General features: G+C 41.1%; 4 protein-coding genes across 5 annotated transcripts; 2 read left to right on the top strand and 2 right to left on the bottom strand.

Annotated features, from left to right (window-relative positions):
- The first annotated feature begins 509 nt into the window (after window positions 1-509).
- On the top strand, window positions 510-3,331 carry LOC134180142 (zinc finger MYM-type protein 1-like). The gene is made up of 2 exons (XM_062647233.1): window positions 510-805; window positions 865-3,331. The coding sequence occupies exons 1-2, from the start codon at window positions 705-707 to the stop codon at window positions 3,221-3,223; spliced, it is 2,460 nt and encodes an 819-aa protein (XP_062503217.1). The 5' UTR covers window positions 510-704; the 3' UTR covers window positions 3,224-3,331.
- Window positions 3,330-12,049, bottom strand: LOC134180640 (uncharacterized). The gene is made up of 18 exons (XM_062647832.1): window positions 11,408-12,049; window positions 8,557-8,785; window positions 8,444-8,498; window positions 6,699-7,107; window positions 6,378-6,637; window positions 6,153-6,322; window positions 5,931-5,998; window positions 5,798-5,878; window positions 5,641-5,744; window positions 5,505-5,583; window positions 5,359-5,441; window positions 4,759-4,947; window positions 4,610-4,703; window positions 4,425-4,518; window positions 4,190-4,357; window positions 4,041-4,119; window positions 3,915-3,979; window positions 3,330-3,853 (listed from the first exon to the last, which is right to left on the bottom strand). The coding sequence occupies exons 1-18, from the start codon at window positions 12,041-12,043 to the stop codon at window positions 3,468-3,470; spliced, it is 3,249 nt and encodes a 1,082-aa protein (XP_062503816.1). The 5' UTR covers window positions 12,044-12,049; the 3' UTR covers window positions 3,330-3,467.
- A 1,041-nt stretch (window positions 12,050-13,090) lies between these two features.
- LOC134180036 (uncharacterized) lies at window positions 13,091-14,671 on the bottom strand. 2 transcript variants are annotated; one of them, XM_062647107.1, is made up of 2 exons: window positions 14,461-14,668; window positions 13,096-14,402 (listed from the first exon to the last, which is right to left on the bottom strand). In XM_062647107.1, exon 2 carries the CDS (start codon window positions 14,234-14,236, stop codon window positions 13,430-13,432), a length of 807 nt encoding a protein of 268 aa, XP_062503091.1. In that variant the 5' UTR covers window positions 14,237-14,402; window positions 14,461-14,668; the 3' UTR covers window positions 13,096-13,429. The 2 variants fall into 2 exon arrangements, with proteins under 2 accessions (XP_062503090.1, XP_062503091.1); XM_062647106.1 differs by having other exon boundaries at window positions 13,091-14,671.
- A 6,285-nt stretch (window positions 14,672-20,956) lies between these two features.
- LOC134180639 (uncharacterized) lies at window positions 20,957-22,150 on the top strand. Its single transcript, XM_062647831.1, has one exon. It carries the CDS (start codon window positions 20,957-20,959, stop codon window positions 22,148-22,150), a length of 1,194 nt encoding a protein of 397 aa, XP_062503815.1.
- The last annotated feature ends 354 nt before the right edge of the window (window positions 22,151-22,504 follow it).

Raw genomic sequence — 22,504 nt, 5'->3', positions numbered from 1 at the left:
ACCAAGAACTGCCGGCCTTCCAGAGGAGACGAAACATGAAGCGGCGGCACGTAGCCTCGCCCTCAGTAGTGGTGATGGAAGCGCATCCGGGGCTGCAATCCACACTGCGTCTGGGGCGAGGCTAGGCGGTACGCGCCTAAGCAAATGCAGAGATTCATGCTTCTACATTGTGTGAGGCAGCCGCAAACAAAAGCAAAAGAATTCGTTTACAGTATCGGCAATACGGCTCTGAACTGCGTGCAAGTATGGCGAGTTAGTACAGTACGCAGCCTTGAGGCACTTCTAGCCAAGTTAGGGCATAAAGTCCCGTATACAACAATAGATACGCCACTGTGACTGTTGGGTTAGCGATCTCCAATAAACAAATAAACTTAACTCTATTCGTAGTAGTGTAATAGACTCTGTTGAATATATTATCATTAGTTGGATAGTTAAATAATACATTCTCTCTATACAGTCACCGCCTCTCTATATCACTGCCTAGTCAGTCAGACTCAAGGGCGTCACGTCTTAGGGGCTAGAGAGGGCGCTAGCCCCCCACTTTTTTAGGGCGTGGCTTGCTATATTTTGAGTCAATTCTATTTTCAACGTTAATTAAACAGAAGTGTAGCTTGTCTTTAGCTAAATTAGCTGATTCAGCATAGATGTAGTACTGCTATGAAGGACTGCCTGGAAATCGAGGCTAAAGCACCCGGATACGGAAAATGTCAGCGGGAGACAGCTGTCACAGCAGCAGCTCTGTCAGCCTCAGCAGCGACAAGAACACAAAGCGGAAAGGACAGAAACTCCTTACCACCTTTCTAAGGTCCACTAACAACGTATCGCGGATTGTTGAAATGGAAAAGTAACACGCCAATTTTTTAGATCAAGAACTTCCCTGCAGCCAGAGTCGTCTCACTCCAAGTCTTTGTCATCTTTTTGTACGTCAAGGTTCGACGATACAGCTAGTTCTATCGTGACTGTGACTGTCTCTACTAGTACTACTGCTAGTGAATCTGGCCCGAAAGATTCTGTGTGTCATGCGTTTGATCCTTGCCGAGGTCCAACTGCTTGTTCTGTGACCAATGGCCCGTATCAACCTTGTGCAAAAGAACTGCCGCATGGGAAATTTCCTCAGACGAAATCTGGCACTTGTAATAGGTCCTTTCAACCACACTGGTACACACAATTTTGCTGGCTTGAGTACAGCCCTGCAGCGGATTCCGCGTTCTGCTTTCCTTGTCGGCTGACAGTAAAGCATAACCTGGATAAACAAGGTTGTCCAGACCAAGCGTTCGTGAGTAGAGGTTTCAGGAAGTGGAAGTCAGCAGTAGCTGACATGAGGCGTCACGAGGAATCTTTGAGTCATATTTCAAATGTTGGAGTGTGGAAGAATAGCCAACAGCAGGATGCAACCAGAGGAAGTGTTATGCAACAGTTGAGTACAGCCTACCAGACACAAGTAGAGCTGAACAGACGCAATTTACGTAAAATTTTTGAAGTAATTTTTTTAATGGGAAGACAAAACATCCCATTGAGAGGCCACGATGAATCTAAAGATTCTCACAACAGAGGAAATCTGCTGGAATTTCTTGAATATCTGTCACGGTACTGCCCTGACTTAAAACGCCATTTGGAAGGAAACTTTCACTACGTAAGCCCCAAAAGCCAAAACGACATGTTGAAACTCATTGCATCTAACATTCAGAAGAGAATTACGACAGCTGTCAAACACTGCGGCTTCTTTGGACTAATATGTGACGAGTCACAAGACATATCAAGGGTAGAACAAATGTCTGTCAATGTAAGGTTTGTAACAGACAGCCTGAATGTAGAGGAGAGGTTTCTTGGATTTTGGCCTTTAAAAGGTACTGACGGAGAAAGTCTGTTTCAGCAACTGACGCAAGTTTTGCTTGAGACGGGCCTATCAATGTCTATGGTACGGGCACAGTGTTATGATGGAGCGTCAAGCATGTGCGGGAAGCACTCAGGTTTAGCTACCAGGCTTCAGGAGGTCGAGAAGAAAGCTGGATATGTGCATTGCCATGCCCACAGATTGAACCTCAGTCTTCAAAACAGCTGCGAGAACGTTACAGATGTGCGAAACGTTCTAGGTGCTGTTTCCAGTCTCTATAATTTACTTGAAGGATCAGCCAAGAGACATGAAAAGTTTCAAGATGTGCAACGAAGACAGAACGAAGGAAAGGGCCCGCAAGCAGTACTCCAACGACCATGTCATACTAGGTGGGGTTCCAGGCACGCAGCAGTCCATACTGTTAGGCAACAGTTTGCATCAATTCTGATTGCTCTGGACGAACTCTCTGACGATGCTGCGATCGGAAGTGAAGCTCACTGTTTACTGACTGTTGTATCTTCATTCAATTTTCTCTTCTATGTGTCCGTTCTAGACACTCTACTAGGATTAATCTCTCATCTATCCCAGTACCTGCAGGGAGAGAACGTAGATCTTCAGGCAGCAAAAAGATCAGCTGATAGCGTCATTGCTACTCTACAAAGTTTCAGAACAAATGAAAGTTTTGAGAATTTCTGGCAGTCATCGGAGAAAGAGAGTAAAGCAAAAAACCTGACTCCACCAGCTCTCCTTCGAGCTCGTCGACCTTCTCACCGAATTGACGAACGAAGCACGACCCAATATCAGCCACTGTCACCAAAAGAACGTTATCGACAAGCATATTATGAATTATTGGATATCATGGTATCAGACCTAACTCGACGCTTTTGTAGCAAAGATTACCGTGTGTTCTGTGGAATTGAGAAGTTGTTGTCCGAGTCAGTCTCGTTATCGGCGCCAGATCAGTCGCTTGTGAGTGAGATATTACACTTTTACACAGGTGACTTTGACAACACTCAGTTCACGTCTGAAATAAGAGTATTTTACAATTATTCTAAACTGCACTTTTCTAAAGACGTTGTGGAGACCGGCAACATAGGTGCTCTTGCTCGTCAGTTTGTTTCTCTCCGTTGCACAGAATTGTTTCCCCAAGTCTTCAAACTGTTCAAGTTGTTTCTCTGCATTCCTGCTACATCTTCAACTGCAGAGCGGTCGTTTTCTGCTCTAAGGCGACTAAAATCATGGCTGCGAACTAGGATGGCTGACGAGCGCCTCCGGTCCCTTGCTCTGATGTGCTTCGAATGCGACATTGCTAAGGAACTGGAGAGTAATATTGATGATCTTGTTTCACAATTTGGTGCTCTTTGTGACAGACGTCTTCCTCTACAATAGTTAGTAAACTTTTTGTAATGTTGATATTAAAAAGAATTTAATATATATGACGCCATGAATTACGTCACATATCTCAGCTTCAAATTTGCGCCCCCCCACTTTTGGGACCCATGTGACGCCCTTGAGTCAGTAGTCGGATGTTCAGCATATAATTTGATTAAAGCAAAAGTGAGAAGAGGTCTCCTTCATCTTCTATCACAAACAACAGCACTTCGGCTGTTCCCGCAATATTTAGTTCTACTGGTCATATTGATGGATAGTTATCTCTTGCAGCTTTAACCAAAGATGATGAGCATTGCATTTGTGAATGCAAGAGTCTTGACAACTGAAGTTGAGAAGGACTCTTTAAATCATCTGAACCACCTAAGCTTTGGCTCACAGATTGCCCCACCAATGGTCCAAGTAAAAGCGCTTCTTGTTTACACATTATGTCTGCGGTCTCACTTTGATTCTCTCCTGCTATTGCATTGCAACTGCTACCAACTCTGCCCGACTGCAATGCATTCTTGTTCGACCCGCACTCACCACTTCTGTGATCTGACTTCAATGATCTTTCACAAAATGGATTTCTGAATGTCTTGGCAGACGAAGAACGACAGTTACGAGATAAATGTCCCACTGAAAACGACCCTGAATCAAAAACAAAACATAACAACACGTACCACAAGTGTGCATGCGGCCACTGGCTCACTAGAGTAGAAATTTCGCTTGGGAGTATCTTGAATCGTTTTCGGTGAAAGATGGTCATCCGTTACCCTACAGCAGACACACCAATACGTTGACAATGCGTGTATAAACTAAATCCATACAGACAAACCCGCTGCCACACTCCTGATTCCAAGAAAACGTCGGCTCCTTCACCTTCAAAGGCGTTTCTTCTACCATTACTTTCCCCTCTACACATAAACAGTAAAATCCACGTCAAAAACAAGCAAACGAGAATTTGATGCATCAATTTCGACTGACTTTTCAATGAACGAATGTTAACACGCACATCTTTGCTCACACTCACCGAGCTGCGACCGGCAAATGTCAGAGTTCGCTTCAGCACATGACGTGGTGACCGTCGCCTCTCATTTTCCTCGTTAGTTAACGACGAAAACAATGTACGACGAACAGCTCGACGAGCCGACCCTAAATCACGTCACGACGCTATTATCCTGCATGCCAAATGACATATTTCTAGTGACAAAATGCCAACCTTTCCTGACACCTAATAATTCAAGAGTTTGCGACCGAGTCCTCGTCCCTTTATCACCTACCAACTGACTCTCTGTCCGTTCCATTTCAACAGACTAACAGCAGGCAAGAAACGAAACAGAAACGACCAACAAAGACATGTCAGCAATACCGTAAAACACTGACCTACATGCACATGTACAGTACCTCCTCTCTGTGCTGCTTCTTCCTGGTCGGTAGAGGAATGGAGATTTCGCGCTGTTTCCCACAGTCATGAAAGCTGCCATGACGAGCAAATTTTCTAAGAACAAAGCACTACATAACAATTATTAGAGTGACAAGGACTATTATTCAACCGTTCCACAGACGGTATCTTGGGCCCTGACGGAGCATTTAGGAGTTTGTAAGAGCGCAGAGATAGCAGCCGCTCTCGACGCTCCTCGTCGGAATCACTATCATCCTCTCCGTCGGTGGCCATTTGAGATGGTCGAGGAATCAAATCCTCGTACACAGACTGCACGCCTTCTCGCACTGCAACACCGTATCTATTATGCAATGATGCAGTGATTTAATGATAAAAATTTTGAGCTTACAGTGTGACAAATGTCAATGGACTGTCACTAGTGTCGGCCTCCCAGATCGGTGTAGCGCCAACTAAAAACAGGCTAGCCCCCCTACGACAACTGGCGCTACACGGGTATGGGAGGCCGAGGCTAGACTCACAGTCCAGTAGACAAAATGGTCTGCCTAAAATCCCCAAACCAATTTTGTTAACAACATATATAGGTCATTGGACATGTGCTGATGATGTATGGGTTACTTACGGTTGGTTTGAACGTGGACCAATAAAAAATTTTCACAAAATCGGTCAGGAGAGGGGACTGGATTTTTCAACAACAAAAATTGGTCAGGAGGACCAGGTATGTGAAGAACCGTTTTTGTGACAAGACGTTTACCTCTGTAGAATAGTCTCGTCCAGGAATTGTCGCAAAGTCTCCGCGTTTGTGAGAAAAGCCAACATTCGTAGTATAGAAACACACTAGCAATACATGATGAGACAACAGTGACTCAATCAACACGTCCAGGCTTGTATAATGCTTACCTCAGTAAACAGACCACGTTGTGTGTTAGCCTGATCGAGAAGCGCCACCTCGAACCGAAGTAAAACTTGAAACTGATGCCTGCATCATTACAAGAGCAGTCAGTCGCAACAACAACAGTGTGAGCAAATGGTTTACTCCTTTGGTCTGCTGTCCTTGTCAGCAGGCACTCTCTGATACTTTGCTTTCAATTGATCTGTTGTCAATAAAAGCTCTCTACTGATAAACTCACTTAACTCTACCTGTTCAGACACGGTAATTATTGTAGGAAATGGAATGACGCTTGCCAACTCACTTTGGGTTTGTCACACAAATGCTTTAGTTTCTCACAAGCTGCACTCACTGCAGCCGACAGTGCTTGGTCAAGAGTGAAGTTCTATATAAAAGCAGTTTATGTGACGTCAGTGAAAACCAGGAAATCATCAAACCCCGTCAGTCGTGCTCAGTATTTCTTCCAGATCTCGTCTCAACTCTTCGAAGACACTCGAACATGTAACTGAGCATAAAACATAACACAAAGACAAACTTTGATGTCACTGTTGTATGATACGAAGGCTGTTAGATAAACACAAAGCACAAACAACAGACAACAATGCAAAGATAATTGTCTTAGAACTTTAAATGTTAAGACATGGGTGATGCAATTGCACCTGTTAAGACTGACTCATCTGCAAGGTGATCACTAACGTATCCGCTAGCAACACCATCCACACTCTTCTGCGATTTGTCTGCTTGCCGTTTCAGTTCTTGTCTGTATGCAGTTTTCAGGTCAGTTACAACATCACATGTAGCTATGCTACTGTCTCCAGTTCCAATCAACCTAATAGATAATACAGAATCAGACTACGGACAATGATTACGTCCGAATCTTTTGCCTTTTTAGACTTGACACGGTTGACTGGTTGACTCCATAGTGAGGTAAGAGTCGATACCACGATTCGATACAATCAAAAACTAAACCACCATGTTCAGACAACATTCCATTTTCCTCAATTCCACTTTCCTCAAATAGTGTCAATGTGTCATGGACGCACTCTGTGGCACATGAGCGTTTCAACAAATGCAATGAAGCAAGTGTGGATGTCATAGGATCCAAAACATATTTTGTTGATCTATTAGCCTGATCGTGCAATACCTTCACAACAATTCAGGGAATTATGTATTCAACATACAACAATCATGAACTGTTGACATACCAGCACAACATTCTGATTCCTAAGAAACATTAAAACAGATTCAAACTGCTTTGACGGCGTCAAACAACTGCGCATTAGACCATCAGATATGGTAGCAACATCTAAGGATCTTTCCAAAAGTAGGCTAAAATGACTCTCTGAAGAAAGACTGTTACCATTCCCTGTACTGTCACAGCCTACAGCCTCAGTTTTATCAGTTAAAAATGACTTCACATTATGTTTCCATCCTACACACATATATGAACAAGTTCTATCAATGGCATCCACTAAAGCACCAAGTCTAGTCTTGGCCACTGTTCCCTCTACCAACAGCTGTGATGGAAATGATTCAACAAGGTCATCTCCACAATCTTTATTAACATTTTGCTTCAGTAAGCTCTGTCTCGTTCTCGGCCGATGTGTCATAACTCTACAAACCAAATTAACTACATCATACATCTGCAAGAAGTAATTCATAGATACCATGCTTCAATCACTTAATTAGCAGCTTACTGCATGCTTATCTATCAGAGTGTAACTCATTGCTCTGCTAGGACGTACCTAGATTCACGTTTTGTGCATGGAACTTGCAGGTACTGAACCAACAGAAGCAATAGTGTAAGCAAAATCTTAAATTGTAGTTTAGTTGAAGTTGTGCATGAAGCTGTTTTACAAATGGCGATATGGTAAGACTAAGATACATGGAAGTGTATTCACTTTCTAGGGTACTGACACCATACAAGAATATCTGATAAATCGTACTCAATTAAAGACTACCATTTAACCGGTTATTTCTGCGGTCTTAAATTTCTGCAATTTGAGAATTCAGACTAAAGTTTTAATTACTGCAAATTAAATTTCTGCGTTCTAACCAGGAAGACAGTTACTGGTACACACATGTACATGTGTACATGTGTCCAAACAGGGACTCTGAGAATAAGCCTAAATATCGGCGAATTTTATTCGTGCATTCCGTGATTTCTTCGCAGAATTCACAGAAATATCGTGATCGCAGAAATAACAGGTTATACAGCATATTCAAACAAAACATCACAACCATATAGTAAATATTTCTGTAAAAATTGTGTGGTTTGCTTGTTGTAAAAAGGCATGCCTATGTGAAGACACATAGGGTTAGTTGTCTTTCAAAGAGCTAATGTTAAAACGTATGACAGACAACGCAACAAAGATGACAAAGAGTATGGTAATAATGACAAGTTGCGATAATACAAAATATGTGCAACACAACCTCACACTCGAGTTGCACTGATAATCAAATCGGTTATCGGTTATCGACCGATATTGGCAAATCAGTTGTATATCAGAATCGGTAAATCTTAGGTAGGTGTGCGCCAATAGGTTGTGCATGCATAGTCAGTCCACTAGAGCCACATGAGTTGCATGGACATTGGCAAAAACATACTATTTGGAAGCATTTCAAGATGGCTGAAGAAGACACAAGACTTGAGCATTGCAAGGCTTGTAAAACACAAACATCAATGATTATCTATAAACTATAATTATATCAGATATTGGTATCAGATGTTTTTTGCCTGGATATTGTTTATTGGTATACTCTTGTCAGTGCAACACAACCTCACTCACACATGTGAACATTATCAAGCATACAGTAGCAAACACCATGTTTACAACACAAGCTACCAGATTACCCAATCACACATACTACTGGCTAATTACTGCTCATTAATTAATTAATTAATTAACAATAACAAAAATCACGTGACAAAATGACAACACAAAAATACCTAAGTGAAGACACCGATGCCGCACACACTTCCAGTATACAAATTGGTTCACCAGCTACACACAATAAACCACATCTCAGGCAACAAAATAAGTACACTCTGTGTACACCCACTGGTTGAGCAGAGAAATGACATCTTCTTTTGTACAGACTTCACTTTCGAAGATGAGTTATTAGAGAGATAATACGACAAGTAGGTTGAAACTGGAAGATCAGGAACCGAAAAACAAGATCGACGTTGAGAGTTGGTAGAGAGCAAAAAGGAACAAGGAATGAGACGTCCACCACAGCTAGTCAGCGTTTCATTCAGACACGAAGACAGCTCTTTCGTAATAGATTCTTCCTACATCAGGTCGCATAGAAAGTAAGAATGAGTACACCATATCTGAACGTACATCAATTGTATGGACAATGATTGTATGATAGACTAACAGGTAGATTCCAAATAATCAATTAAAAAGGAAAATAATTTTGTAATTAAATAAAAACCTAATAAAAATGTTGCCAAAGACAAATGTACAATCCAATAGCCAACAGTAACTATGATTGTGGTGTCTTCAAGTATAGCGTGTTTTCTGCAGTATATACACCACGTGTACAGTAGTAATACCTCAATGCATCTTGCCAGAACATAGGTGACAGAACAGGGGGGAAAGGGGAGCATGGGGGCACAGTGCCCAACAAATTCTCGACGTTATCCATGTCACATAGAAACTGATAACACTGACAAGACAAACTGAACTAACACTATAATGTGAATGTTGGTTTCCAGTCTTTTTGCTGTGTAGCATTACGTATGTATGTATTTATATTATATATATATATATATATATATATATATATATATATGAATTTGTGGTACTTGGACGACGGATCCTTCGTTGGTCAGCGTTCCACTATCGCTTCAATGTTAGAGATGGTAAGATCAAAAGGGCCATCTTATGGACTCCAGCTCAATATATCCAAGTGTGAGGTCTTCCGACCAACTGGAGATCCTACATTTCCAGAATTTCCATCAACAATTGAACGAGTAGCTCGAACAAATGGAGGTGCTGAGCTGTTGGGTTCTCCAGTGTGGGAATCAAATGATTTCTTCAAGAATTGCTTCTCAAAGCAAATAGATAAGATTCAGGAATGTCAACAAAACCTTCAAAGTCTTGAAAATCCTCAGGTTGAGTTACATTTGTTGAGATCATGCCTTTCATTGTGCAAGATCAACCATCTCCTCAGAACTGTGCCACCTGATAAAGCCACTTCTCAGTTGCGGCGTTTTGATGTCAACCTAAGAAAGAGTCTTGAAGGAATAGCTAACTGCTCTCTTTCTGAAAATTCGTGGAAACAGGCCACACTGCCAATTCATTTGGGCGGCCTTGGTTTGAGGGAAGCTTGCAGAAGTGCCCCTGCATCTTACCTTGCCAGTTGTAACTCCACTCGTCAATTGATATGTCGATTCCATTCTCTGCTTTCTCAGTTGAAAGTGTCATTTTCCATCGTAAATGAGCACACTTTTCCAGGAGAGCAGGTTGCTCATGAACGCCTATGTCAAAGTATTCCAGACACAGCTCTTAAGACTGAAATGACCAGTCAACAAACTTTGCAGAGTAGGCTGGATTCTGATTTAAGTTCTTCCCTCAAAGATTCTGCTAGTATTCGAGATCGCGCTAGACTGAATACGATTTCTGGCCAACATGCTGGTGCATGGTTGCGGGCATTGCCAAACCTAAGCCTCGGCCTCGCCATGCCCAGCAAAGAATTTAGTGTTGCTTTGAGAGTCTGGTTGGGCATTCCAATCTTCAACTTGCCTTCTGATGCCAAGCGCTGTACATGTGGTGCAATCATTGACAAATTCGGTGATTATTTATTGGGTTGCAACCAAGAGCAGAATCTGAGAATGAAGCGTCACAATGCACTCTGTGAAGTAGTCTTCAATGCACTCCTAGTGGATGATTCTCGTTGTCGTCGAGAAATGCGATGCAGTAGCACAAGCAATTCAAGACCTGGTGATATTTTTCACCCGAATTTCGAACATAGTCTTCCAACATATTTGACTTGACCGTCCAAAACTCCTTACAGCCATCCTACCTTGTTCAAGCAGCCACTTGTCCAGGGGCAGCGGCTGCAGCAGGAGAGATTGAGAAAGATCAGTGGCATGATGCGATGGTTTCGAACACTGGAGGTATTTTTCATCCCCTCGTGGTGGAGTCTTTAGGATTATGGACACTGAACAGTTTACAAGTACTTAAAATTATAGCGCGAAGGGCTTCTTTTCTGAACAATGCTGGTATCAGTAGATCGGTTTGTAACTTGCATCAACAACTGTCTGTAAAGCTATGGTTATACAATGCTAAGATGGTGTTATGTAGAATAGCTTTAGATGGTAGAGTTGATCCCAGTTGGGATCTGTAAGAAGTATAAATATATACATGTCTAAAAAATAAAAAATATATATGTAATTGATAATACATTTAGCCTTGTTGTGTAGAGCGATGCCCTCTTAGGAAAAGTGTACCCCTCAACCAAATCTTCCTATGCCACTGCAGACTACACCAGAAATTTGTCAAAATTGAACACAACCAATCAATGCAAAATCCAACCGATGTAAAAATAACCATACACCAAGACACACAAGTGAAGTAAAAGCATAAGACTAAATTACATTGTATTAGTCTACATACATAAAAGGTATCGGATAATCATCAATGTTGCTTATATTTTGGCAGCTGCTTCCATGCGAGAGCAGCCTATCTACACCACCAAATTGAGAACAGTTTCGATTGAAGTATGCAGTAAAACGTATGCAGCAGAAAACACATCAAGTGCTGCATTGCATTCAACTTACTATTTGATGTACTCAGATTTGCATATATGTGTAACAATGTCAGGAAAATACAGAAATAGATACAAAACTACCTCGTAATAGAACACGACATTTTATCAATTACACAACAGTCACTCTACTTTGTACCTGAGATGGTTGCGCCAGCGCTGTATTCAACCAGTAAACTCCTATATGTTTCAAACTTCGTAGTTGCGTGTAAAGAGCATCAGGAAAGAGAGAACTTTCTAAAACATCACGAGATCCACCACAAAACTGATTCCATTCCAAGTCAGTCTGAGGGCAAGGCTGCACAACGAAAATGTAGTTTTTAGTTTCTGCCACATCGCACTCAATTTCTGATCTCTGTTTCGCTCCCTGAAGTGCTTTCTTTGGCGAAATAAGCTCGGGTAAATCCCAAGGAAGACTTCCAGTCAAATGAGCTATAGCCAAAGAGACATCTTTCACTGTACCCACGTGACCAACGTTGGTATGGTTGTGAAAGTGTTGAACCATTTCGTCTTTCAGGCGTTCCTCCAATGTACCAAAGTCCTCAAGGTTGAAAGCCTGGAAGACTGACATTTCCTTCCCAAATCGCCGCGCAGGTCTCGACCAATCACAGAGACGCCAAGCCCAAGACACTCTTGTTGCCTCGTCTCCAAAATGAAAGTACGAAAGAATCCTAAAGGTAAAGCTAGATAACAATCTAGCGTAGTCCTCTCGACCCTCCCGAGTAACAGAGGAGTGTGAAACATTGAAAATGAAAGCACAACGAACGGACGCCATAGTTGATCCGGGCCACCCAAGCAGCCTCGAGCACCGGTGGATCACAAAACAGGAGTCACCGGACACTCCGACCCACACAATCGTTGCAGACAATTCGTAAATAAAACATGTACAGTAACGAATGTGTTCAATCATTATTCCGTTGAAACCGGCCGGTACCGTCGATAGATAAAAGCCTCAGTTTCGTGCCTACAGATTGCGTCTCTGTCCAGGTTTCTTTTTAAGACTAAAATAACCAAACGTATCTTTTTGTTTTCGAAGATTTTTTGAATAACTAAGGTCACAGCAGCAATGCAAGGCAAATGTCTGACGACAAGAAGGTGAGCGGTACCGTCAAGTTGAAGTCTGTGTGCGGTACCGCAGCGGCTAAACGCAAAGTTGATTGTTGACGGGTTATGAAATTAATTAATACAATAAGCCGCTTTAACTTAGCTAACCTTCCATAGTGGCAGTAAGACTATCGTGAAAGACATTTATTTTCTTGTTGTAATCGACTGTCAATATTGTAGTACATGTACACTGCACAAGCGAAACTCTACATCTGTGCTACTTGAAATAATAAAGATATACAGTAGTGGACAAAACTATTTGCCGGGCAAGAAATTTCAAGGGTTTTTCAGGATGTTTGTTTTAATTAACCTATAGGTGCGTTGGTCAGTAGTGATCTGACGAATAATTAGAACCAACATCTGAGAATAGAATGAAATACTTCAAAATATCCCTCTGCCGGTGATAGGACTCATTACAGTTTTACGAAACCGGTTAAGAGAATGCCATTTATGATTACTATAGTAACTGAAATTGAACGGTTTTGACCCACAATAGTGCTAATTGGTACAGAATTGAGTCTAAATCAGTTGGTTGTTGCAATTTAAGATTATCGTTACAACCTAGTTAAAAGCCGATTAAGTTTACATTACAACTTACCCAAGCATACTCAATGCAAACGATATTCCAACCTTTGAAAACAAACTAACTTTTCAACTTATGCTCATATCAGCACTTATTTTCATTCTGTAGGCCAGAATATGATGAAAAATCAACAAAAACTACCCGGCAAATACTTTCCACTACTATAAGTTTTTAAATTTAATTAATTGAATTTCAACAGGGAAACAGTGTAAACTATGAGAGGTTTGCATTTCATATGTTTTAATCAGAATACGACACTAATGATTTGTTATACCTTGCAAATCTTGCTATGCGAGCACAATTCAAAAACTACTCTTCTACTCATTTTAACAACTCTAGACGCAAATAGACGTTTTCTGATAAATTTAGACAATTTCAATCTACGCACAAAGCTTTAGTATTGTCATAACTTCACGATGGACTTGCTGTGCATTGCACAGAAACAACAATAATGATTGTAATGGTTTGTGTCAATCAGAGGAAGACCGTCGTCCATGAAAATGCATCGTTTGCGACGAAATACTTGCCATCGGTGCCCGGTCTTACAGCAGCGCGAGGAAACGAAGGAATAGGAAGACACCGACCGTCTCCGTCCAAGTAAACCGTTGGTAAAGACACGTTAGGAGAGATATCCACAAAACGATCACTGATATCGTTTCCCGTCTCGTCATTCACTTTTACTTGCAAAACAAACTCGAAACTCCTTTCTAACATCATCAATGGATAGACATCTTTAGTCGTTTTATCTCTCGTAGATATCCATGTACGAACCGTAGCTTTCTTTTCAATTTCCGTCAGATAGTAGCGAGGAGCAGTTAAGCCGTGACTCCTGAAAGTGTCCGGATGTTCACTAAAAGGGATGACACATCGGGCTTCAACAGAAGGCTCAAATTGTGCGTATATTGTGCCACTAGTTGCTCCGTGTATCGAATCAGACGCGGTGGAGCCGATCTCATGCGGATCGAAGGATGCCATTGCTGTAACACTGTAACTGGGATCTCCGGCGGGTGCAGTTTGATCTGATGGTGACGTTATCATGTCTAGGATCGGAAACTTACGGTTGTCGCGCACTCGACAAGTAAAGTAAAAGTCTTTGCTTCTGTTGGTGGCTCCGTAGTATCGTTTGTCGTCGTTTGATTCCATTGTTTGAATTATGGCTAGCTCCCACTTGTCGTTCATTACAGACAACGGAAATCCCGTACCTCTTCCAAGTACGGCGTCGACTTCTAGCAACGCGTGCGGTCGTGTCACTCTAATGCTTGCGTTACCGCCGTTTACCATTTTACTGTGTGTTACAGTTGGATGACCTCGACTTTGAAAAAACGTCACATCAGATCCAATATTTGAACCGGAAACGGTGGATGTCAGTGTACCGGTGTGGTGAGGCTCTTTGCTTGTACCGTATTCTAGAGTGGGCAGACGTCGACCCCATAATACTGCAGCTGATCTAGACATATTGTATCGTACAGCTCGAGATGCTATACTGATTCCCACTTTCGTCTCACCCTTCTATTTGTATCTAATCTCATGATCAAATTCGTTAGTACTTTGCTGATTCAGTGAAGTAACGCCTAGTTGCATCACCAGTTGGCATCAGATTGTTTGAATGACACGCCCGTACTTGTAAAAACATGTCGTGTGCGATTTCGAAAAAGTGCTTACCTAGAGTGATCTCACTTCCCGTTACATAGAGTTGTAGGAGTGAGTGGCCAATGGTACGGCTGAGTACATACTCAGGTTTCGTAGAAAACTAACACAACCCTTTCTCTAGGAATACTTTGAACTATACAGTTCAAATGATTCAAACAACTAGATAGGGTGAACATGATGAGGTCGTCTACCTACAGAGTTCTTTGAACTGGTGACTCGATAGCTGACGCAATGCTTATCGGAGGTCATGAGGTTCAAAACCAGCCCACAAATTAACGTCACTGCTAATAGTAGGTTCTTTCATGAGCGTGAGAACGACAGAAAAGGATATGTAGATTAAGCGTAACGCGCGTTAGAAAGGCCGCTCTGAATTATACATGTGTACGTACAATAAGCGCATTAAGGTAACGCGCGTTACGCCTAATCTACATTTGATGGTTAGTAGTAATTTAATTTTATGTTGAGTGAGTTAAACGTTAATTAAGGTTATTTTGTTCTTGTCTAGCACTGTTGTTGTTGTTATTGTTGTTGTTGTTGTTGCTGTTGTTGTGCTTACTTTTAGTGGTGATAAGAATTATTTGTTGTTAGAACAATTACGCAGATTAGAGAATATAGTAGCAGGGTCAACCGTGACGATGCGTAGAGATAATTGGTGGCAATAAATGTCATAGTTATCATAACCATTTCCAGAAGTCAATAATCTAGATCTGTAGTTATCGAAGTCTAAGATTCGAAAACAACTCTACTGCATTGCTACACCATACACGTAGCTGCTACTGTACGTTTCAGCAAGAAATGGTGGTATTACTGTATATATTTTGCAAAAACTTGTACTAAGTTTTTAGTGTTGATTTTATACGGTGAATGCTCTAGTGCATACAAGTGCTCGCATTGTTGTTATCTGCTATCGTCATATGTGGACACCGCAAAGCCGCTATTCGCCTGTTTTTCTAGCAGTCATCATCTGAACAAACTCTACAACAAACGTGCACTAAACTTTGATCAACGAATTCACTAACTCGTGACAAACGTACCGTCATAGCTCACTTGACCATCACCATCCGTGTCGACCTCTCTGAGCATCTCATCGACTTCTCCATCTGTCAACTCTTCTTCTTCTCGCAGTACCAGACTTAGCATAACTTGCTTTAGCTCGTCTGGGCTAATTAGTCCATTGCCATCCATATCAAACACACGAAAGGCTTCGCGCATCTCTTTCTCAGGATCGGGGTCTTTCAATTTTCTCGCCATCATTGTTAGAAATTGAGGGAAATCAATGGTTTCATTGCCTGGTAAGGTAACCGCAACCTCTATACAATACCCTACGGCACCGTGTGACCGCAGCAACTGCAAATAATACCGACCGTTTGCGTCTGCGTCGTTGATCAGATCCTGCAGTTCGCTGTCGGTCGGGTCCTGCCCGAGAGAACGCATCACCGTTCCCAGTTCTTTCGTTGTGATCGTGGCGTCACCGTCCTTGTCGACGGATCCAAACAACGAAAAGGCTGTTCTGAACTCTGTACATAAAGAACAGGTCATTCTCAACTGTAAGACACATGCACCACTTTCTACGTTGCACGAGTATCTAAGCTAACTTGTTTAGATCCCTGCAGCTAATGTGTGTAAACAACGCGAACAGAACGCTTACCTGCGATCTGTTCGTCTGTCAACTGATCGACCTAAAATCATAATTATATCATTGTGACTGTTTGCTAGCTCAACTACACCTTCTCATTTTGACGACTTACCATGATCTTTCTTGTCGTGACCGGCTAGAGATGCGAGTGTATGCAGTCTACAGTACACTTCTCTAGCCTCATAATCGGCTAATCAAGTAAGTTGATTAACGTCACATGATATCCTCACTGGCTAGATTTCGTGTTGTGACTGGTAAGAGAGGTCGATTAATTTGCAAAGAAATGCTTTTGCGTGTTGCGAGTTGTCACGTCAACAAGCATCAATAAATTCCTAACTGTGTTATGCATCGTGTCAAATTTGTCAAATCAAGATATTGCGGTCAAACTAAGCATGCGAAATGTCTAGATAGAGACATGATCGAATGACAGTAGAGCTACTCGTGCATACGTCAAGTTTATAGATTAGTGGTTGTTCATATTGCAATTTATGAAGATTCACACAATGCCATTATTGGTATCTCTCCTTCTTTTAATGAAAACCTGCTGCAGTTGAAGCCGTTTAGAACGCCAAGAAAACTTATTGAGTCTCATGCGGTTAGCTGGCTGCGCAATCAAGCAATTGGCTCGTAATTGGAGGTTAACGAATTTGCTTTACAAACGACTTTCTATAAGTGTAAACGTGCCCTTAACAGGAAACTGTAAATTTTAATACGAATGTAAGATTTGTCCATCATTTTAGTTTGATGAGTAATTAACGAACTATCAACCAAATCCACAATATGTAAATTTTTATTACTGGACATGTAATCTAGAAGCCAATGTTCATCTTGAGCAACACCTTGAAGCCCGTACTGTGTACAGTATAGCAGCATATGTTACGTGCACTTTGTTGGTCTTACCCCTCCATAATGGGCAAGTGGGGTCTTTACCCCCATCTGGGCGCCCACCAACCCGGCAGGTGAGCCCAGCGGGGTACTACAATTTATATTTAAAATTTTTATTAAAATTCTATTTTGATTAACAAATTAATTATTTGTAATTAAATGAGAATAAAATTTCTACACTTTACTGTGGTTTCGATCTTGAGCATTCTAGAGTGACTAATATTTTCGTAACTAGTAGCAACAAACAAACGATCTAATATTAATTAATTAAATTGCGTCAATCTGATAATAACGTACTACTATAGTCACATAGCCACAAACCGGAAGTTAGTAATGCCTACACGTTTTTACTAGTCAAGTCTCGTGCCTCTTACAAGGTCCCGTATAAACTCATCGCTAAAATTAAATTTAATTAATAAAGCTCCTAAAAAGACAAAAACCAATCGATAATATAATTTAGTCGTGCAGTCATGCATCGATCGTTATCACCATTTACGAGTATACTCGGAAAGCAGTGGTTACTGTGGTGTCTAAGTGGCGTTACAGTACACATTCCTTACGTAATTACGATTATCAAACTATGCGTTCACCCGGAAGCGAGAAGATGGAGGCAACGTTTTCGACTTCATATCTACACAAAGTTTGCATCAAAAATTAAATTCAGATTATCTCAAAATACTTTTATTAAAAACCTACAATTGCAAAAGTTAAACTTAAAATTTCTTTGTGTTGTTCACCCTCTTAATTAAATATAAAATTAAATCAATTTGTCTTGGGATAATTATCATAAAATAAAATCATATTAATTAGACTTTGTAAAATTAGTCGAAGTGTCGGTAGCATTTAGCTAATCTCGAGTTCGAATTCTTTCTGCAGCGTTTGTCGTCGTCAGTTATAAGTTTGTCGTCAGTTGAAATTCGGGCAGTTTCGGATACGTACTAATGCTGTTGTTGAAAGTGGCGTAGCCGCGACAAGGGGCTTTACTAGCCCGACAGGTGATGTTATGATATTGCAGAAGGCCAGAAGGAAAGGAAGGAAAGTGTTGAAGTTGCGTATTTGTCCACCCTACGGGTCTCCGCTGATTGTCGGTCGTTTGATAAAATTCGAATTCTCCTGTGTCTCTAATTCGACGCACCGTGCAATCAAAGAACCAAGTAACAGCCATGGGCGTATAAAACTCACAAGATTTGGTGTTGTAGATGGTCAGATAGGTTAGTATCGACGAATGTTTTTCGATCTTGTTGAGATAGTAAGTTTCAGCATTCACTCCTCCCAACTGAGTTCTAAAAAATGTGTTCATGGTAGAGTCTGTTTCCTTTTTTGGGTGATAGAAAACGCGTGCCGCACTTGTTGGTTGGTCTTTCGAGGACAACTTGCCAAACAGTAATTTGCCTTTTTCGATGTCTTTCAGGTTTTCTTCCGACAGACATTGACGAGCGTTTGCTCCGTAGGCCGGATCTTGAGCGTTGCACGTGCAATCGAGGGTATCGAGAATCGATTTAGGACAGTTGGATTTGCTCGGTTGACAATGATCGACTTGAAAGTATTGTTTCTGATGGAAGTCGACCGAATCTGGATCTCTGTGTTGTCCATAATAACGAATCTCGTTATTGCATTCAAACATTTGCATAATAATAACCTCCCAATTGTGAAACGTAAACGGTCGTTGAAGGATCGGATTCTTTTGCAGTGTGACCGACACTTGACATTTCATACCAGGAAACCAGAATACAAGCCACGAGTTTCCATCCTCATCCTTGTTCATCTCCTTGTGCGGAAGGCCACTCTTTATGCGCAGTTCCATTGTTGGTACCTCTGGTGCTTTGTCCACGACTCTGAAACATTCGGTTGTAAGATCCAAATTTCCTAATCCGGTACATGGCTTCACGCTACCGTAGACAACGACCGGACAATTGAATTCGTTTGTCGTCTCACGAGGTAAGCTTGCGCATGCAACGGGTAGGCGTTTGCTCACGTCGTCTGGACTCCTGCTGCTGTCTGTACGTTTATTCGACTTTTCTTCTTCTGTCATGCTCGCTGATATCGAGAACACATGCACAATTTGCTCGAGGTCATACTGTACGTGTGCCTTATAAAGCGTATGCAAATGCATCTTCGCTTGTATTCCCTGCATGTGTTTGTCAGCAACTTGAGGTAAGGTATTTACTGTGTTCAATATTACATATTATAACGTTTCTCGACCATTAAACTTATTATTTTTTCTCATAACACTTATTATGTTTTCTCATGATCCATACATTGCTGATACTATTTACTAGTGAGCCGTTTAGACTATAGCTAATTCTAAGTTACGTTTGCAAGAATTATTCTCTTGAGAATACACAGACTAGCCTTACACATCGAACAGAAATATTTTAAGCAAACGCTAGAGAGAATCTATGCAATACGTATCTAAGCACGGTGTTTGGATAAGCTGCTCGAATTCGATTTGCGCACTAGATCCGGACGTGTTGTGACGTGCCATGCCAGTGCAGCGGAAACGTTGACTTTCACTAGACTATCAAAGTGGTACCGCGTACATGGACACTGAAATCTTATGCCTCAAATTAAATTTCGGTTTTAGATTAACGTAATAAGATTTGATGCAACTAATAATTAAAGTTTAGAATGAAGTCTGAGGACAGAACAGTAGACATAACTGCTACTCGACAAACTTTATAGAAAAAAATTACTAAAGAATTTCAAATGCAAGTTAATGCTCGGTGGCTTCACAAGTAAAGTCTTTCCATTTAGTTTAATTAACAACATCGTTATGGTGATATTGCATAGCAACGGCAGTTGTTTCATTTGGCAACTCTATAGAATAATTGATATCAGCACCGATCACCAAACTGCTGTCTAGTCTCGTAGTATCTCGACGACTGAGTACAAGGCAATCAATAGCCGGCCGTCTAGTCAATGAATCATTAACAGCTTTATATAGATAAGAACATAATCTCATCACTACCAAACGTGATGATTTTGTGTTTTAACGTAATAGTTTAATTTAAAAATTAGTTTTCTAAATTCACTCAATTGCTTACCAAACTCACAAATTTTTAAAGTAAAATTTAATTAATTGCTAATTAGCGTTTCTTTCTCTAGAGAAGCTAGAACGTCCGCTAACATTCCCTGGTGGTCATGTGCCGCCTTGCGGTACCTAGAGAAAACGAAGATGACGACACGACGAAGCAACCCCTTTTGCTACATACTGCGTGTACACGCAAAATTCAAAAGTAGAAACATATCTCTATACACAAAAAATACTTGTCGTTAACAATACCATTAGGTATAGTTTTGAATTCATCTCAGTCATCGATCTCTGGATCTCCTAGATTACAAAATATCTAGCTGTTGTAATAGACGTGCAAGCTTTGATCTCGTGCATTATGCAATTATCGAGCTATTAATTCCATTCTTCTTACTCCGCCAGTGCGTAACTAAAGCGTACACACGAATCCATATTTGTTGCATTTTGTCGCTAGGCTAAACATAAAAGTAAATTGACATCAGTGATTAGTTCTTTCTGTGTCTGTCATGTGCTACCATGCATTATATCATATTGAAGGTATACAGGAAATTGAACAGAAAAGTTATAAATTTGAAGTTGTGATAGCGATAGTTAATTGAGGAGGATCGGGATGTTAGGGAAAGCCTTCTATATGTATTGCGGCTGTTTCTCGCGCTTACGTGTTATACCCGACGTGTCATGCAAAAACCAGGGAATATCGTAACATATCAGTTATGTTCACTCCTCATAAACCTAGATACTCCTTCAGTCGTACGACTGAGAGCTAAGATACTTAGAACGGCCTGAACAGCATTCGACAATGGGTCAACGTCTAACGAAACCGAGCCTTCTTTGTGAAAGCGAAGAAGACGATGTACCTCCAACTGCTACAGTTCAATCTCTGTCTCTACTGTTACCACCAATTTCCGACCTCTTTGGTCCAATTATTGTAGTCGGTGGTCTGAACCCGTCTGGATGCGTCGCTTGTAAAATAGACTTTCAAGATTTTCATCCCTCAATACAAATGTTCTGCCAAGTTTCTCAGGTACAGAACAATGTCTGTCCAATGGAGCTTCATATAAAGGGAGGTTATCCAACAACAAACTACGATACCGAGTTTTCCGCAAGCAAGGATGGAACGGCAAACAAACGGATTACGGTCACACATCCGGGTATGAAGTGCCAAGTAGCGGTCACACTGAGAAAAAGTCCATTGGTAAAGATGCTAGCAAACGACTGCTGGGAAGTGATTATCGTGCAAGTATTCAAATCCAATAGTGAAGTCCGCAGCTACGGAGATCGCAAGAGTCCCGAGTCAGCTAACTTCACACAGAATCAATACTTCAAAGTTGGTGATTGCCCGCCGTACAGTTATCCTGCGTCCATTCTCGACATCTGTAATGAAGAAAACGTCTGCTCTATAAGAGATCCTGCTTACTGCACCACTGCACGTCAACCGCTATCGTGCAAGGCAATAGAGGCGTTAAATGGGGGCAAAATGATATTTGGGAAATTGAGTGGCAAAGACATGCCTCAAAGTTCGGCACGTCTAGCTTATAATCCTAAAACGGAGACAGACAACAACGTGTGTGACTTTTTCAAGACGTACAAGGACATCCTTACAGCCAAGACGTACTATCTCAACAAGATCGAGAAATACTCAACAATTATCACCTATTTGGCTATTTACAATACGGCTACTTCAGAGATATACACACCAATGGCTGTCGAGTGGAACTTTAGATACAATTTGTGTAGAACAGAGGGAACTGACAATTTTACGTTCTCTACGTGTGGAACAACAAGCAATCAACCGCATCCTACACCGTGGATACTCAACGTTCAAAATCCGTCTCATCCTTTCCCTCTCATCGACCGTCACCTCTTGGAGTTGCCCACTGGCCATTGCAGCAACTCTAAAGATTGCAAACGCTATGCAACATTTAATAACAGCATTTCCACGTACTTCAAACTGTTGCATTCTCAGTCATCTATCACAGAAACAAGAGTATGAAAACAAGATTTCGACTGTTCAGTGTCTACAGTTACTATTACTATTATTGATTATTGAATTTCTTTCACATCATTGCCAAACGGCTACAAATATTTAGTTTTATTTTTAAACTGTTACAACAATTTTAAAGCAAAATGCGATTATATACGCACTAGAGATTTACATATTTGACTGATGACAAACATTCGAAACAGTATATATTTATTTCACAACAGTTATCTACAAGAATGCTTTGGTAAACGAGCTGATGCACCTAGACAAGATTTACAACAATTGCTGTGTAGTAAATTAAAATAGTATTAAGCAAAACATCAGATTTTTACTAGATATCCACGACAATTAGCATAAAACGCA

This window comes from Corticium candelabrum, chromosome 5 (genome assembly GCF_963422355.1).
Source record: "Corticium candelabrum chromosome 5, ooCorCand1.1, whole genome shotgun sequence".
Taxonomy (NCBI): Eukaryota; Metazoa; Porifera; class Homoscleromorpha; order Homosclerophorida; family Plakinidae; genus Corticium; species Corticium candelabrum.
The sequence above is the reverse complement of the archived record's forward strand: the minus strand, read 5'-3'. Positions and strand labels throughout refer to the sequence as shown.